This window comes from Sander lucioperca, chromosome 6 (assembly GCF_008315115.2).
Source record: "Sander lucioperca isolate FBNREF2018 chromosome 6, SLUC_FBN_1.2, whole genome shotgun sequence".
In the NCBI taxonomy this organism is placed as follows: domain Eukaryota; kingdom Metazoa; phylum Chordata; class Actinopteri; order Perciformes; family Percidae; genus Sander; species Sander lucioperca.
The window spans coordinates 2,949,903-2,968,175 of NC_050178.1; the positions used below are offsets into that span (position 1 = coordinate 2,949,903).

An 18,273-nucleotide genomic window follows, 5' to 3' on the forward strand; every position below is an offset into this window, starting at 1 on the left:
ATTTTTTTTAACTAATTCCTTCATTTAGACCTTGTGGACGATTCTATGGGAAATCCTGGTCATAATGTAAAAACCTTTATTTCCAGTCACAGTGCTTCATGTTATAGCTTTATTAATCATTCTTACCGCAGACTTCTCTTGTCAGGATCATAGCTCTCTGGTAACAGCGAGGCCAGGCTGTGGAAGATAATCACACTGGCAATGGCGTCCTGCTGGCCGTCCTCAGGGTGCCGTCTCTTCCTGTTGGCTGTGCGGTTTCTCAGCGAGGACTCTGGGAAGACATCCAAGTGTCTGTGGCCCTTGGTGTCCACAGGTGGTTGGAAAACTGAATCGGGTAGTGTGACAGCCGTCTCCAGGTCCACAGGACGAGGGCCCCTCAGGGACTGATACCGCGGGAGTTTGGCTCCGGCAAAATTCATCTTTTTCAGACGATCCACAGAGATGACTGCAGAGAAAAACAGGCACAGAGCTCTGCTGTTGAAAATGGACGTCTCCTTTAACCAGAGAATTGAAGCCCTAAAATTTTATATATTGAGTCCAAAAAAATATCAGATTGAGCCATAAAAAAATGGCCACATCATTACAGCGCTGATAAGAGGGACGCTATTACTTTTTCTCGATTAACACTATTAGAGCGAAAACGATTAGTCAATTAATCGATTAGTCAATGGACAGAGAATTTTAATAATCATTTAAGTAATTTTACAAGTAAAAATGTCAAACATTCCCGACTTCTTGCTTCTCACATGTAAAGATGTATTGCTTGTCTTTGTCTTTTATGACAATAAACTGAATATCTTTGGGTTTTAGACCGTGGGTCACACGATACAAGACCTTCGAAGACGCCACCTTGGGCTTTAGGAAATTATAACATGTTTAATCGATTAATTGAGAAATAATCAGCAGACTAATCGATAATGAAAATAATCATTAGTTTAAGCTCTAAACACTATGTGTCACAGAGCAACTGTAAATAACTGTGCTTTAAGGATTATGTTGGAAGAGTCAGACCAATGATTGGCTGAATGGTTAAAATGAATAACAGTCAGGGGATTTCTATCTTCTAAGTATGATCTATTTTTGTATGTAATAAAAGAAACAATATTATAATAGGACAATAATATTCCTACTATTTTTACTGTGAAAATGTGCTGCCCTATTTCTGTTGTATTCATGTTGGATTTTATTTGTACTTTAATTTGTTTCTTATTTTATTTGTTTCATGAGCCCAGATTTTCTGTTTGTTAATTACTTTAATTGTGTTGTCCTAATAAAAATCATTTTACAAAATTACAAAACAGCTAATTCACATAATGAACTATAAATCTCAAACTGCACTTTAAAACCGATTAATACAGATATGGATCCCCAGTAAAAAGCTCCATAGCTGTAGTGGTTGTCTGCATGTCACAGCTCCCTGGTAAAACGCTCACCTATGTGTGGTGTGACGATGGTGAAGGGGCTGAGGTAGGTCTTCCTCATGTTCTGTGCCAGTGTGTTTGCGTATTCCTCGTAGTGGCGCAGCAGTGCTGCCGTGCCGCCCTCCGAGTGCTGGATCAGCTCCCAGTGCGTCCGTGTGTCTGGAGACAGGATGGCGCTGCCCACACGGACCAGATTCTGTCAGAAAACAGCGAGAGTTCAGTGTGACAGGATGCCACAGTGGAGAGTGAAATGAAGTGTGATGTATTCGCTGCAGATACAGCATGAACGGCTGTGAAGTCTGGCTTCCTGTTTATACACCAATTTGTTTACTGCTGAAACCGCAACAATCTATTGTTTTTATTAAAGTGCTCATATTATGCTTTTTGGCTTTTTCCCTTTCCTTTATTGTGTTATATATCTTTTTGTGCATGTTATAGGTTTACAAAGTGAAAAAGCCCAAAGTCCACCCCAAAGGGACTTACCATCTCCAACAGAAAACACTGTTCACAAACTGCTCCAAACAGCTCTATTGTAGTCCAGCCTTTACTTCCGTGAGGAACGTGCGTCACTTTGTAACACACGTTATAATGCTCACCTAGCTGCTAGCGTGGCACTCCCTCATACTCTGCTTCTGACTAGCTTGTAGGGCTTACCTAGGTGCTGCGCATGTGCGACACCAAACAAAGATGGTACAGAAGTGAGATGTCTCACTCTGTAGCTAAAACAGAGAGCTCAACACACAGGGTGAAAAGAGGAGCTGCAGCAATGTGCAGTACAACAACAATGTGGTGTTTTTTGAAAATGAAACCATGTAAACATATTCTGATATAACCTCTAAATACAATTATGAACCTGAAAATGAGCATAATATGAGCACTTTAAGTTTCATGCTGTGTTGCAATGTTCCCAGGAGAGATGTACAGCATGTTGTTGTTCACCTCAGTGAAGTGGACGTCCTGTGTAGCTGTGAGGTTGAAGCCCTGCTGGTTGCTCTCGTGCTGCAGCAGACTCTGTGTGAGACGATAAGCTACTTTCACATCGCTGCCGTAGTACTTCTCTGTGTGCATGGTGGCATTGGCCAACATGGCTGCCGTCTGCTGAACATGTCCAGAGTCCAGGAGCGATGCGTTACGGGAGAACTTTTCAGACTGGGGGGAAGGGAAGGAAAACACAACCATTTAGTAACTTATTAATGTTTCATTAGTAAAACATATTTTTAACCAGACTGAAATACCTCAACAACAATCCCATAAAAAACTGCTGGATCTTAAACATGTCCTAAAATGTTAGAGCCCTTAAGCTATGTTCAGACCAAAAAAGCGATTTGCCGCAGGGTTGTGCGGCGGTGGGAGTGTCACTAACAAACGGTCCATTTGTGTGACGTCTTGTTGTGTTATTTAACCCTCCAATATAGCACAAGTAAACTTTATATTTCACAAATACTGTTTTCTATCAGATCGTATATAGATCTCGATGTTTCCACCTGCACTTGAAAGCAGCTTTATTTCACAGGAGAGAGAGAAAGAAAAGAGACGAGCGAGACATAGAGAGTGCTTCGTTGTTGCAGGAAACATTCAGCTGTTACACAAACTCCTGGGCAGTTCAGTGCTTGTGTTTGGTTTTTTTATCCCTTAATAGTGTTTTAAAACCTTCTCGTGGCAGCCATAGGTTAGTGATGTTTCCTGTTTACTGTACGGGATTCTCACACCGCCTCAAACCATAGCTCAAAACACATTGACAAGACTGATCGCCGGATACATGATTGGCCACCACAGCGTGACGTGGTGTTGCATTTCTCCAAAAGTTGAGCCTGTCTCAACGTTTCGCCGCAGGCCCGCTGCATTTTTTTGAGTGTCCCCTGTGCAGCAAACCCCGCCGCAGCCTAAACGCACTCCACCCATTCAAAACGAATGGACAGACCTGCATGTTTTGCCGGACCGTCTGACGGCCGACGCAGGCAGTGTGAATGAGGCCTTAGTCTGCTTAAATCCTTGTCTGCCTCCGCACCCTCACGAATGAGGATGTTATTCAGAATCAGAATCAGAATCAGAAAGGGTTTTATTGCCAAGTACGTTTTTTAACACATACAAGGAATTTGTTTTGGTGTTTTGGTTTTGTATTGTGGGAATTGCATGGTTAATTTTAAAACTGACAGAGAGAGAAGTTACGCACCAGAGCTTTCAGCTTGTTGAAGGTAACAGAGGTGCAGTTAAAGAGATTGGGAGGCAGCCAGCCCTTGTGCTCATCACAGTGGCGGATCGCTGTGCCTGAGAAGGAGGAGAGAAAGAGAGAGAGTTATCACATAAGAGGTGGGGAATAGACTGCAGCTCAGAGAGGGCTTGAGGCAAGTTTCATATAATGCCATTATTATATGGTAATTTGACGAGCTGCCTGAAAAACCATCATACCGAGCGTTCCCTTGGGACAGTGAACTGCTGCAGGGAGACCAAACTTAGTCCTGGGCCACCAGATCCCAGCCTCGATGGCCTGAGGGCAGCTGTCATAGATTACTGAGAGAGATGGAGCAGGAAGGAGAGGAGAGAGATGATGAGGATAAAAATGGAAAATGATTTAATATATTTCTAGCTATAATGAAGCCGGGATTATAAATTAAGCATAACAGCATTTTGAAAGTAATCTGCTGTATTCTGACCTTCACAGCCGTTAGGAGAAACCTCGGCGAAGGGGTTGTCACAGCGGTCACACTGGCGTCCGATGACGCCGGGTTTACACTGACACTGGCCGCTCTCTCGGTCACATGCTCTGGAGAAAGAGCCGACTGGGTAGCAGTCACACAGCAGGCAAGTATCACTTCCTTCAGGACGGTAGTGGTTGTCCTGGAAACGGGATTGGAGAGAGGAAGTTGCTGATTAACAATTTTCCTTTTGAATCAATTTTTCAACAGCAGCCTCTTTTCATACATCCCCACATTTCCACCTGAGAGCTACAACAAGCTGCAGCTGCTTGTTAAAAAACATCTGGATGAGTTTTTTAAAGATGTCATCCACCTACGTTTTCCTAATCAGACTTGAACTGACTCCCAATGCCAAACTACATACAGACTCTGAACAGGTGTAGTGTATAGTGACAACATTACGTTTATTCTAAAAAGTTAGTATTCCTTTTTAAAGTATATTTATATCCTTCAATGCTCTGTAAAAGAGTTCATACAACCATTTTGATAGGAAAGATTGCATGTACAACTGAAGTCAGCGTATGTGCCATCGCTTACAGACTGGCTTAGTTATGTTAATGAACCTTAAAGACATTTTCATAGCTAAGTCTGTCGTGATACCAAAGTTTTTATCTTATATCGGTGGATTCACTTTATTTAAATGGAACTAAAAAAAAAAACTCTGAATAATAACTGAACAATAAAATAAAGACAAAAAGACAGAAAAGGCTAAAGAAAGGATTGACCTGATGAACAATATTTACTTAAATGTGCAGTAGTTAAGACTTATAAAACTAACTTTCTGTCATATTTGCTGAAACTGACCCTATGTTCGAGTAGAACTACATGAAGTAGGTCATTTAAAAATAAATCCAGCTCCTCTGGCACCACCTACAGCCTGTAGTGTGATTTGCAAAAATCCACAGCTCCCTGTTCAGATGCACCAATCAGGGCCAGGGGGGGGGGGTGTCTAACTACGTGTCAATCAATGCTCATGCACACGCATTCATTCTCCCTCGTGGGGGGTGGGGCTTAGGAAAACGTTTTTTGGGACTGAGAAGTTGTTGATGTTCAAATTTTTGGCTAAGTCTTGGATCTTCACAATCCTACCTACAGCACCTTTAATGGAGAGAATTCACTTAGAACTTGGAAACCCAGGATAACTGATTATTTACATTTTATCCTCCAGCTCTTTTTAAAAGTCAAATTTTGATTTTGTGTATACAACAAACACATGCCCCTACAGTATGTTATTAGTATGTTGTATGAAATTGAGACACAGCTTTAGCGTCTGTTTGTTACAGAGCAATGAATCAAAGCTGCAAGTGGGCACACACTCACCTTGCACCGACACTCTCCGCTCGTCTTGTTGCAGTCAGAGTCGAAGCCCTTGTCTGTCTGACAGTTACAGGGCCCGCAGGTCTTGTGACCCCACCAGCCTCTGGGACACGGCAAGTCCGTCCTGTAGACAGAACACATGATCAATTTACCTGCAGAGTAATAAAACATGCAACACAACAGGAACCACGATCGACACGCACGCACGCACGCACGCACGCACACACACACACACACACACACACACACTTTAACATAAATGTGGAAAACTGTACTTTTTCTCGCAGTAATGGCCAAAGTAGTGGCTGGGACAGTCACAGGTGTAACCACGGGAGGAACTTGGCTTCCTGGTGCACGTTGACTCGTGCTCACAGGGGTTTAATGAGCATACATCAGTGCAGTTGGTGCCGTAGAAGCCTGTAAAACAAAACACAGGAAAATAAGTTGCTGTCCTCTCACAACTGTGGTAAGCACAGATAAGAAGAAATGATTATGTATAAAAAGGATAATTGTGGCACTTTCCTTAGTGTTGCTTTATCACATGTTTAATGGAATACTAATCATTTTAATTGAGCAATTATTCCTCTTTCACACCGATGGCTCAATCACGGCTATACCCAGGTCGACTGTGTGTTTGAATGGGGTAACCCTCCTCGATCTACTCAACTTTGCGACCCAGGTCACCAGATGTGTTTGATCAGGGTAGACTAGGGTCGATTTCAATGTGAATTGCGCATGACCTGGGTCGCTAACAGCCGGGGCGGGACAAATTATGTGATTGGTTGGAAATGAGAGTGGGGCAGTCGTCACAGGTCCCCACACAACAACATGGTGGACTGGAGTATGTGATGTTAGCTGTTCACTGAATATGATGTGTAAAGCCCCCCGCCCCCATTTCTAGCACTTAAGGTAATTGTAATGCATTGCTCCCGGGTTGACCCAGGTGATCTCTGAATTGTCATAACTAGGGATATACCCACGTTGACTGGCTTGGTTTGAATTTCCAAAAAAAGGTTTGAATCCTGATCAGACAACCCTAGCCCAACCCTGGTAGGTGGTGTGAAAGAGGTATTAGAGACATCAATATTTACATGATGATGATTGAAAATCTTTGAAAATTTTAAGTAACCTTCCAGCCCTGCAAAACGTTACGATCAAGGTTTTGGGTTTCTAAAGTTGTGAGCAGACTGACCTGCGAGGCAGGTGCAGGAGTAGCTGTCCCAGTCGTCGCTGCAGTAGCTGCTGACAGGACAGGGGCTGGAGCTGCAGGGGTCGGGCACGCTGCAGCCCGGCTCCACGTTCACCTTCCTCGCCTGAGACAGACTCAGAGCCCCGCCCACACGCAGACCCTGCAGGCAAACAAACAAACACATGTACGTATCCATGGCAACACAACACAGTTATGCGTGCAACACAGATGCTTTAAAAGAAGTGAAAAGGGGAAATTATCTCATATTGCAAATTGCTATTTGGTGAAACAGGCCCCTGGAATGTGCTGGAAACACAAAGGTTGCTGTTTTGGGTGTGTCAAGGTGCTAAAGTACTAGTAGATGTTTAACTGCACTCCATCATTAACTCAAGAAGTTAAAGCTTGTTTTGAACCACTGCTGAGTGAGCATGGCTTACGTTTCAAAGGGCAAGTAAAAAAGGGTTAAAAGTAGCTCAGATCTGGTTGAAAAGTGATTTAAATAAGTGGTTTGATATTTACAGGTTTCAACAAATTTTTAATGGTCATATTTAACATGTAGTTTACTTTACCTTGAAATATAGTCATTAAAACAACTACAGTTTACCAAATCTAGATGCCTTTTGATCAGCTAAACATGAAACCAATGCTTTCTAGATGAGTTGCTTACTAAAATACTTTGTGCTTTTAGACACAAATGCTTCTAGAGTGGGGCCTACAGAAGAGCCTGACCTGTATACAGCCCCGGAAGCCATGCAGAATTTTCCCATCGGGCCTTGCCAAACCACCAACGCTCACAGTCTTCAGCTTGGAGTCTTGCAGCTTTCCGTCCACCTCCATACTGGCCTGAAAAGGTGCATGACACAGACTTTATTACTGCAAAACTACAATAATTAAATTCATAGTGATTTACAGCAATAATGATGCAACAACCCACCTGGTAGAGTCCCTGATCTAAAGACAACACTGCTTTGCGGTGGCTCGCTGCTCCCCCCAAACTGCTAATATCCAGCTGCAAATGATGCCAGTCTCCATCGTTCACCAGCACCTCCTCCACACGGGAGAGAGTTGAGTCTTCCCCTCTGTGAAGCCCCATCAGCACACTGCCCCCGCGCAGCTACAAAGGCAGGGAGAGAGCCGGGAAAAGGGAGGATACAGCAGGAGGGAGATTAAACCAATGTTCAATAATAGAGGAGAAAAAAAGACCACCAAGAATCAGCACTACATCACAAGAGAAACAGAAACAGAGAGCTCTGACAGTGTTTTTTTTTTTTTGCACACTGCAGTCAAAATTCAAACCTTGAATTGCTGCACATCACAGGTGTGCAGGGCTGGAAATAGATTATGAGACAGTTATGTAACATCAAAGTAAAAACGTAGCCAAACACAGATGCTACAATGATTGTCTGATCATTTGGCTTTTTGTCTCAACTTCCTCCGATATTCAGTGACGTGCTGCGACTTAGATGGCCAACAGGTGGAGCCTCAATCCCAGAATGTTTTATCTTTTTGAAACTGTTGTCATGCTCTCACTGTGGCTGGGATCTCACTTTAAGTAACCATAAAGAAGAAATAACCTAGAAACCGTTTCTTTTCTTCTAATTAAAGTTTCTCTTTGAGGATAAACTGACATAGCTGTGCATTGCCACGTCTATAAAACTGTCTGTGGAGAGAAATAATTTGAAGGAGACCAGAATGTAGCCAGGAGTGTGTGTTTGTGTGTATCCATGTTCAGCGAGAAAAGGTGTAACTACATGTTGCTCTCACCTGCAGTGTGAAGTTGTGCTGCTGGCCGGCGGAGATGTGCAGCAGTGTTGCGCTGGCCTGACGTGTGCGGAACATGAGCTCTACATGCCATGGGACGGAGGCCGCCATCGCTGCCATGTTGTTCCATTGCAACAGACTGTTACCCAGGAAACGCTGCGGGCTGGTCATGACTACAGCAAAAAGATGATGATGAAGATAAATGAGGAGAGAGAGTTGTACAGTATGTGACATGAGACAGTGAGTCACTAGTGTCAACCAGCAAGTCCAGTATGCTCTCTGATCACATCCACGTTATCACAGCTAAAAAAAAACTCTGTTTATCAGACATAAAGACATTTTGCTTCAATCTGCCAGCTTTTTGTGGCTGTCTAAAATCAAATCAGGTGTTCCCAGAAAGCTATATAATTGGCTTTACAAGTCAACACCTGTACCGATATTTCAGTAATAAAATAAAATGTAACATATGATTAAAGTCCCCCTCTAGTCATAAATGTGTTTGTCTTGTTCGTTGAATGTGATGTTTCAGCTTCACTGTGCAGAATGATGTACTGTACGAGCAGAGTTTGATACTAGAAGAATGTTTTCACATTCATCTGCAGACAGGGGGAAAGTTTCTCTGTGCTCACCTTCAATCAATCAAAGAGTTCAAGGTACCGGCAGGATTTATGACATCACAACTACTCTGGAAGCCAATCGTGGTCCAGACACGCAAACCTCCAGTGCACATACACTGAGAATGAACTTACAGCAGCGAAACATTTGAAACAACTATTTGTGCTTTCATAGATTCTTGATTTTTCAACGAGGAAGAAGGAGTAGAGGTTATTTTAAGACTTTATAACGAGGGGGCTTTTTTGTGGCAAAAACACATCAGACATAAATTATTTATCAAAGCAGAGTATTTGTGTGAGTCTTAAAATGTGTCTGGAGGGGATCTTTAATAACCCCAATGACTACACTAAATCTTTTAGTGTATCAGTGAAATTCTAATTGAAAATCATTTCAAATGCAGTTTTATTTGTGTAGTTCATGAATCAGAAGGAAGTTATGGTGTTTGTGCACTCATGCACTGACTGTGAGAAGCTTTTTGGCTCTTTCACACGTAAAAAACAAAGTGACAGGAAAGGACACTCTGTCTGATGTGAAACGGTTACCCTCTGATTACGCTGTCTCTGTACAAAGTGAAGAAAAGCACCTGATCAAAATGATCGATTAGTGTTGGCAAATAAACCTGATGACCTGTGGCAGTCATTGTTGGCTGGTGAGATGAGTGAGCTACAACGACAGAAACTGCAGCGCAATTTCAATCAAAATGTTTCACATTTACACAAAAAGATAAAAACAAAAAGTTGGAACTGTATATATTAACCTTGCCTAAATAATTGTACTGTGTGAGTTAATGCTGGAGTTTAACCACACCTAGTTAACTCCTGTATACGTGTGGTCAGACGACGCCAACAGATCCATGTTTAGGGCTGCAACTAACGATTGTTTTCATTACTGATTTTGTCAGAAAATAATTAAAAATTCCCATCACAATTTCCCAAAGCAGAAAGTGACAGATTCAAATAGCTCGTTATGTAATGGTTGAAACCCCCAAAATACTGAGTTTCAAGTAAGACAAAAGAAATCAGGAAATCTTTACATTTGAGAAGCTGGATCCACTGATTTTTTGGCATTTCTGCTTTTGATTATTAAAATAGTCGTTAGTTAATTTTCTGTTTATCCACTAATCTACATGCTCTGCACCATTCCCACGCAGTACATACATAAACAACTGCATTTTAAAAAGGCACCTCTAATGATGCTGTTGTTGACTTGTTGATTATAATATATACAAGTTATCAAAGCTCATTAAATCTCCCTCCGAGATCATTAACATGTGATCACACTGCATTATGTCCCACTTCTACACACCCATCCCCACCTTTTCTCAGACTTATGCACTCTATGCAACACATTTGCCCTTTTCTTGAATATCCATCTCTACTTCCTTTTACATCTGCTCTACATACAAAAAATGCTTACTGAAATAAATCTCTTTTTTACTCATTCTACTTCAAGCTAAAAACAAGAGGTGTTTGTTTTGACATTTACAGGGCTCATTCCTTATCCTCTGTCTCTTCTCAAATTGCTGTAAACCATAAATCAGCACAGATAACAGCTGCAGTGGATCAAGTGGAACAAAAACAGACACTGGAGAACACTGGGACAGAAACATAAGCAACGTACTGTATGTTTTCAAAAGCCAAAAAGCAATTAGTCCTACACTGTTCAACATCATGTAAACCAGAGAAAATTCAGCCTCAAGCACCTTGATTCTCACAATTGATACTGATTCTGTCATAAATCCGACATTAAAACTACCGTAGTGTAATCAACAGGCTTTTTATGACTGTCCATGTCTGTATGAAATCAGGTGTTCCCTAAAGCTGTGATCACTGATTTGACAAACACCAATAACTGCACTGTACACAGTTGCACCTGTTATTTAAAAAAAACAAACACAGCATTTTCTGCATTATTGAGTCTCTGTTACTTTTTCCACCATGCTTTTTTTTCCGACCTGATGGATGGCCGCTTCATACTCAATGACAAGTTGAGTGTCGGGTCACAGAGACTGAGGACAGTCTTGGGTCAAAACTGCAAACAAACACGTGTCAGGTCTCACGGATTTTTCAACTTGACTCACCTCTTTCGCAGTTTTGTCCTCCAAATCCAAGCGGGCATTCACAACTGAAGGAGCCCCACAGGTTCACACAGGTTCCTCCATTCAGACACGGGGTGTTGTTGCAGAAGTGTCTTTTGGCAGAGCATCCTAGGAGGGCAAGAAAATAAGAGGGTAATTTACCCGTTTGATCTGTCCCGTTTGATCCGTCCCACATCATTATTTCATCAACATAGCAAAGAGTCAGAGGGAAATAAACTATTCATAGCAGGTACAATGATAATTTCCCACTGACTCTACTTCCCCGCTGTGCTCATTACAGTCATTGTTATTTTCTTTCCTCTTCTCCCTCACTTGGCTGGTCCAACAATAAAACATTGTTTGACTGTGAAACAGTCACAGGTTTAAGAGATGAAGTGAAGGATAATCTCTGGATGCCAAACAGCAGGACAAAACGTACCTGGCAGAGTGCCATTGTTAGCGATGAAGCTGGCCATGTCTATGTGCTGGTTGTCGATACGCAGGTTCTTCATGCAGCCCACGAACTGCCGGTTGCGAACAGGAAAGTCCTCTGGGAGTTTGGGGACCCCTCCGAGGAGCAGGGGGCCGGTCAGGTCCAGTGATCTAAAAACATAGAACCGTGAACATGTATGCACCCAGAGTGTTTTGCTCTGCCTTTACATCGTCAACACAAAACATTCATCACAGAGATAGTTTTGCAGTTATTTTCCCCCTAGAGATGAAAACAAAAACAAAAAAAGATAACGGAAAAAAAAGAAAAGCTTAACTAACACCCTAGAGATGTGGAACTTAATTTCAAAACAACTTTACTCTGTCTCTTAATGAGCTGACCGCAAAGAAAGTAATCACGTAAATTACTGAAGTCAATACAGAAGTAGACTTTTCTCCCACATTGTAATGTAATAACTAATAATTCTGCTGATGTAATTCCTGTGGACTCACTTTTTGGATCCTGATTGGCTGCCCTGAGCAGAGCAAGTGTAGTTTCCGATCATGTGACCGAACCGGAGGGCCACAGAGGCGTCACAGTTGTCCACGGTCACTACAACGACCTTCTGGTCCGAGGGTCCCTGCGGGAGGCCGGCCTGGTTTAGTATCGGCTGTGGAGCGAGAGACAAACTCATGAATATTAAGATAAGGTGCCTGCCTTATGTCTGTGTGGAGCCTTTGGTCAAAACAATGAGGATTAAGAATGCATAATGCCTTGTTGCCTTGCCTGTGCTGTGCACACTGAAGTCTTTGTGTACACTTGAGGATCTAGAGAACTTTCTAATGTTGGTCGTTGTTGTTTTTCGTCCAATTGAGGATTTAACTAAGCAAACTATGTTTTAAAGATAATTCAACTCAGAATAATATCACAGGTTTATTTTAGTTCGCATCAATATGCACAGCAGAAGCTCTAAATATGGCTTGATTTAGATGGACAGAAGAAAGGTTATTAGCATCCTATAGTATCATGTTCATTTGAGAATTCACAGGTTTGTCAGCTTAAAGATCCTGAAACACTGATAAAAGAAAAATTGCTGTGCTACTATTTTTCAGTATTTTTTTGTTACCCAGCATTTATAAATAGGACTCAGAAATAGGTTGTTATGAAAATCTCTCATTATTCTGTCTCATTTACTGTAATACAGGAATAATTCATAAAGCAGTGCAGAAACTTCTGGGGAATATCAGACAGTGCTAAGCTGTATGTAGCTTTATGAGCCAGATTAAAAACTGGAGCTTTGAAACTGGGAAACAACAACCAAATAAAGGTTTTTTTTGCATCACACTTGGTTCAATCCCCGTTCAGCTTTAGCTTGCTGTTGTTGAGTATTTTTAATAATTCATATCATAACAGCTAGAGCTAAAAAGCAAGCATGCACACTTGCACGCACGCACGCGCACGCGCACGCGCACGCGCACACACACACACACACACACACACACACACACACACAAGAGATGAGCTTGTTCTCTGCAGGACATCATCCCTGTCGACAAAGGATCTCCTTCATTGTCTGAGAAATCAATAGGGGGGAGCAACAAAAGGAGGAGGGGTCTGTGAGGGAGAGAATGATGATCCTGTCAATAAAAGGTCACAACCTCCTCTCAAAACGGCCGGTTTCTCTGAGGTCACGTAAAGCTCATGTTAACCCTAAGTGTAGGTTCAAGCTGGTGTCGCGAGCTGAGAGCTGAGCAGTGACTGCTCCCCTGCAGGCGAGGACGGGCCGCTGAGCGGTCATCTGGTCAGACAGGATTTAGCAGGAATTAGCTTATCTCATGTGCAGAGATGATATGAATAGTTGGATCATTGCTGACGGCTTGAGAACACACATTTTATTGTCTGGCTGTTTTAGTTTTACATGAAGTTAAACTAAAATAGAAATAGACACCACTGTCTGCAGGAGCCTGAGAAATTATGATTTCCCCGATAGTTCGTCTTTGTCGTCTGATCCCTTGATTTAAAAGCTCATTAAAAACAACACCCAGCTAGAGATATACTGTAAATGTCATTGGCTGGTGCAAAATCTTTAGCAGCTCTATCATAGGAGACATAATTTTAGCCTGAGGCACTGCTGCAATTCAATTACTCTCACATGGTTTTTCTCTTCACTGAATGAATTAGAGGAATTCTCTGTGAGCCTCTAATATTATGACTAAGAGGCTCCTGCACTCACTTTGTGTCTTGTGTTCACAGTGTGACGAGTGTTAGGGATGTGAATGAGATGAGACCAATAATAACCCTAAACCATCTGGCTGTATGTTATCATGACATCTCACCTGACTCACTTTATCATTCTTGGTGATTCTAGGTTATTGTGCTGTGGTTGTATCTTCTCTGAAATATGTGTGATTTGGAAAAGAAGGATACAATAAAACTTTATCGTCAACCAGAGCACAAAAGAAACATGTAATCTATAGAACAAACCCAGTAACAAAACACCATCGAAGTGTAAACAAAGCACACTAGTAAACAAGAGTCTACAGCCATGCTAGAGGCTCTGAGGATGTATGTAGGCGCAGTGGTGCTTTATGCTGATGTTTAGCGGGTATAATGTTTACCATGACCACCAACTTAGTTTAGTGGGTTAGCATGCTTACATTTGACAATTATCACTAAACACAAAGTACAGCTGGAGCTGGTGGTAATTAGTTTTTCCTCATAAACCAAAGCAGGAAACTTAAGAGGATAAATAAAGTTATGACAATTTGTCCTGGGGGGGACAGACATAAATGTGTGTACAAAAAAATGAGGCAATCCAACCAATAGTTGTCGAGACATTTATACAAAATTAAGACCTTATGGTGGCACTAAAATAAAGTCAGAGATCAGCAAAGTCAGAAGGATTCAACATTTGAGAATCATCAATGTGTGTGCCAATACATCAAATAGATCTTGAGATATTTCACAGGATAAGTGAAGACTTTGACCTGCTGGTGAGGAGAGATAAAAGGTGAGGGGATCATCAAAGTCAGCAGGATTCATCCTCTGGGGACCATGAATGTCTGGACAAAATGTTATGGCAATCCGTCAAAATATACAAATAAAATACTTAAATACTTAAACAATTAAAACATCAAATAAAATACAGTGGGCCGTGATTTGTGAATTAGTAAAAAATAGTTATGAAAATGCAAATTGCACTTGCAACAGAAGAACACCTCCCACAGTTCAGACTGAAAAAATACAAGATGAGAACTGTCAAGGTGGTTATGGTTTTATTACTAAAACTATAGAAATTAGAAATTAGAAAATAGAAATTATGCTTGCCACCTCACTCCTCAGTCTGCAGTTCAGGTGACTAAACCATGAAGTCAAGTGATAAAACACTAAATCAGAGTTTTGTAAACTCTTTTCAAGATTGACGGACTCACAAGCTGCTGAGTAACTTAAGAAGATTAGTACTTTCAGTACAACAGGCCCTGTTGTCAAGCAATGTTCCCACAGGAAGTCCCAACAATTATTTTCTTGACTGTGAAACTCGCTGTTCAACACTGAAATGTTAAGTAGACGGAAACAGACACTGAAGGTGGCTTTCACTTTTCAGTTGATGCTCCTTGAGGCCAATTTGTTACAAATTTGTTGATGATAAAAAAAAGCAAGTATGCAGTGTGAATTGCCAAAGGTGAAATCATCCGTCATGCTTTTTTCCACGGTTTCCCTTCGCTGTGAAAGCTCTGAAACAGGCAGCGCTCCAGATTGGACGCTCCTTTCCCTGACCTCTGCTGTCATCAGTCACGGCTGTTGACTCTCCAATAATGACTGTCTGTCAGGACGTCTTTCTGCTGCACAAAACCCCATCCTGTCAGCACTGATTGAAGCGCACATATTTGCTCAAGACCACATTAAACACTGGTCTGATCCGTCGCTACAGGGGATTATGGGAATATGAGTTCCCTGTCACAGAGGGTGACAGGGGTTGTGCTGGAGGAGCAAGGCAGCAAGCAACACAAATATAGGATTTAAGATTGACTAGAAAAACCATAGCAACAAGAGGGGTCGGCCTTGAAGCGCAGCATCCCCGTTCAAAGCCCGAGTCAATACTTCTCTCAGCTTTTCTTTACCCTCCTTTCGCTTCTCTCCTGCTCTGCTTTTCTATCCTCACTGGAGAACAGAGAGAGAGGGGCACCTTCCCCGGGGCCGCATCATTCACTGCCCGTGGTCCCAAAGGAAGCAGAGCCCAACACAAAGACAGCGGTCATTGCCATTCTCCACAGTCCCCCATCATCCTGAAAGCCACATTTCAATCTAAAATGCCCCCTCCCCGCCTCACCCTGCCCCACCCCCTGCGGACAGGGACGGGTTAGAGTGGGCCACTATGGGATACCTTCAGAGGGAGGAGCCATGTTTCTACCTCAGCGATTCACAGGATGTGGAACATGAGGACTGGGAGAATTAGTTCAGCCAGAGCTGGGGGTTGGACCCCTCCAGACACTTCTGGGATATTTAGTACTAAAAATATGCTATGTATTCAATATAATGAATACATATGTAATGAGTACAGTGGTTACACTTTATGATATGGGTGCAAATGTATATGATCTAATATATATATATATATATATATATATATATATATATAAATAATATTACACATAATATGTTTCATTTAATGCATCATTCATGATTTAATGCAGGATATTATGAATTCCTGTTGCATTTGTGTTATTAGTGGATCATCAATTAATGAAAGTTAACTTCCTACATTAATTTATATGCCACCAAAACCAGAACCTCTCTAATGGAAACATGAAGCTGTTTTTATCAAACTGGCAGTCCGATGCAAACATCACATTGCACTTGTACTGTACATGCAAAAGTCACATCAACAGAATCATGTCCTCTTCAAACATGCAGCGAGCTTTACAGTAAAACTACCAGGTCAGAAAAACAACAAAGGAATCAGAGATTTATTTGATTTGAGTGTTTTGTACCAAAGTGATTAATGAGACTTTAATGTCTTCTTGGCAGAGAAACAACTAGTTTTCATCCAAAAGTTGACAAGATTTTCCCCCCTTCATCACTTCTTTTGGCTAAAATCTGACACGGCCATGTTATCATAGACACTGAATAGAAAATGTGAGCAGCGGGGGTGTTGCCTGGCAACATCTTTATGATGCAAAGTGACTTCCTCAATAGACTAAAATGTGACATCCTGTGTGTCGGTCCTGGGTGGGAAAGTACTGAGAGAGCAGAGACAACAGCTCCATACATTCCTCCACAGATTAAGTTGTTGTGATGTTCTTACAGAGAAATGTATTAGTCAAAACATATTTAGTCCAATCTGAGCATGTCTGGAAAAGCATTGCCTTCCCACTCTCTGGCTTTCATTCATTCACCCCCCGCCCCTCTCTTGTCTCTCCTTCCATCAGTGTCTAGTTGGCATGTTGGCTGGTTTCCAGATCATCAGCCTGTCAGCAATTCTTTAGTCTGACACTAAAGAGGCAGTACAACAAACTTAGACAACTAACTTGCACCCAGTACCGTTCGTCCTCTATGATGTCCTAAAGACAAAGCCTTTTATTGAGAAAGCACGTCAGTTATCACTGCAGCCTTTAACCCAATACAACTAAACTGCGACCTGATTTCATTTTGATATTTTCGGCAACTATGTCTGGTATTCTACTGCCACACCTGATGCAGGGCGCAGCAGCAGACAGATTTAACCAAAGTTACGTCAGCTTTTGTGTAATGATAAAAAGAAGGAAATGAAAAACACAATCACAACCAAGATCACCCTTGTTTAAATGAATACTTTGACATTTTGGGAAATAAACTTAGAAGTTTTCTTTTTTTTTTGGATACCATTCTGCAGCTTTGAGTGGTATCAAATTTCCTGAAATGTCAAACTATTTCTTGAAACCAGCAAAATTAAGAGTTCTCACATGTTGTCTTGGGTTATGTTTTTATCAGTGTCTAGGCTCCATACTGAGACATTAGCAGAAACATTTATACTTGTTATTCTTCTGCATTGTGAAGAAAAATAAAACAAATTTAAAGGCTTTAACTCTAATCATAAACCTAGTTCTGCACATACATGGTGTTTGAGGAGTAGTTCCTCTGTTGAGTACCTTGTTGTAGTAGTGGACCTCCACTACGTGCCACTGGCCGTCGCTGACTCCTCCGAGGATGTACGGTGAAACTGTAGTCTTGGTCTCGCCTGAGAAACAATGAAAGAAGTGAATGACTGACAAAAATGGTATAAAAATGAAGAAAAAGAACATTTGCAATAAATCACAATGCCAAAGAAGAAATACACCAAAAACTGTTCTACCTGCAGAGAAGGTGAGCTGTATCTGCTCATTGATGATTTCCATGGCAATGAAGTCATGTTTCTCATTAAAGCGCCCGTTGTAGAGTAACAAACCGTTGCACTCTTTGGTAGCAAATCTGAAAAAAACATTTAAATTATATTTGTCAATACTCAATCTCATCACTGTTTAGTTCATGTATATATATATATTTTAAATTCATATTCACTCTGTGAATTAAATGTTCAGGATGGTGCTATTGTACATTTTTCTTATTGCCAACAAATTCCATGAAAAGACAAAAACCAACAATAAATTCATCGTAACATAAAGATAGTCGATGTAGTTACAAACTGCCATATCATATTCCTCTGTGCCTCGGACCTCAATTATTGTCCAAAAACTATGAAAAACACACGAGTAAGCCACACAATTGCACTGGATGACACATGCATTCAT

General features: G+C 41.5%; 1 protein-coding gene across 4 annotated transcripts in view; it reads right to left on the bottom strand.

The window, feature by feature from the left end:
• celsr2 (cadherin, EGF LAG seven-pass G-type receptor 2) overlaps nucleotides 1-18,273 on the bottom strand; it is a 67,822-nt gene that overhangs the window by 11,213 nt on the left and 38,336 nt on the right. For all 4 annotated transcript variants that reach the window (XM_031287453.2, XM_031287452.2, XM_031287449.2 and 1 more), the window contains exons 4-20: nucleotides 17,838-17,953; nucleotides 17,635-17,723; nucleotides 12,019-12,176; nucleotides 11,516-11,679; nucleotides 11,080-11,205; nucleotides 8,388-8,557; nucleotides 7,558-7,737; nucleotides 7,353-7,466; nucleotides 6,627-6,783; nucleotides 5,710-5,851; nucleotides 5,438-5,558; nucleotides 4,076-4,259; nucleotides 3,831-3,932; nucleotides 3,595-3,689; nucleotides 2,361-2,570; nucleotides 1,434-1,617; nucleotides 127-445 (exon numbers count right to left, since the gene is read on the bottom strand). In XM_031287453.2, coding sequence (XP_031143313.1) covers nucleotides 127-445; nucleotides 1,434-1,617; nucleotides 2,361-2,570; nucleotides 3,595-3,689; nucleotides 3,831-3,932; nucleotides 4,076-4,259; nucleotides 5,438-5,558; nucleotides 5,710-5,851; nucleotides 6,627-6,783; nucleotides 7,353-7,466; nucleotides 7,558-7,737; nucleotides 8,388-8,557; nucleotides 11,080-11,205; nucleotides 11,516-11,679; nucleotides 12,019-12,176; nucleotides 17,635-17,723; nucleotides 17,838-17,953 — 2,631 coding nt within the window. The remainder of the gene's footprint in view (nucleotides 1-126; nucleotides 446-1,433; nucleotides 1,618-2,360; nucleotides 2,571-3,594; nucleotides 3,690-3,830; nucleotides 3,933-4,075; nucleotides 4,260-5,437; nucleotides 5,559-5,709; nucleotides 5,852-6,626; nucleotides 6,784-7,352; nucleotides 7,467-7,557; nucleotides 7,738-8,387; nucleotides 8,558-11,079; nucleotides 11,206-11,515; nucleotides 11,680-12,018; nucleotides 12,177-17,634; nucleotides 17,724-17,837; nucleotides 17,954-18,273) is intronic.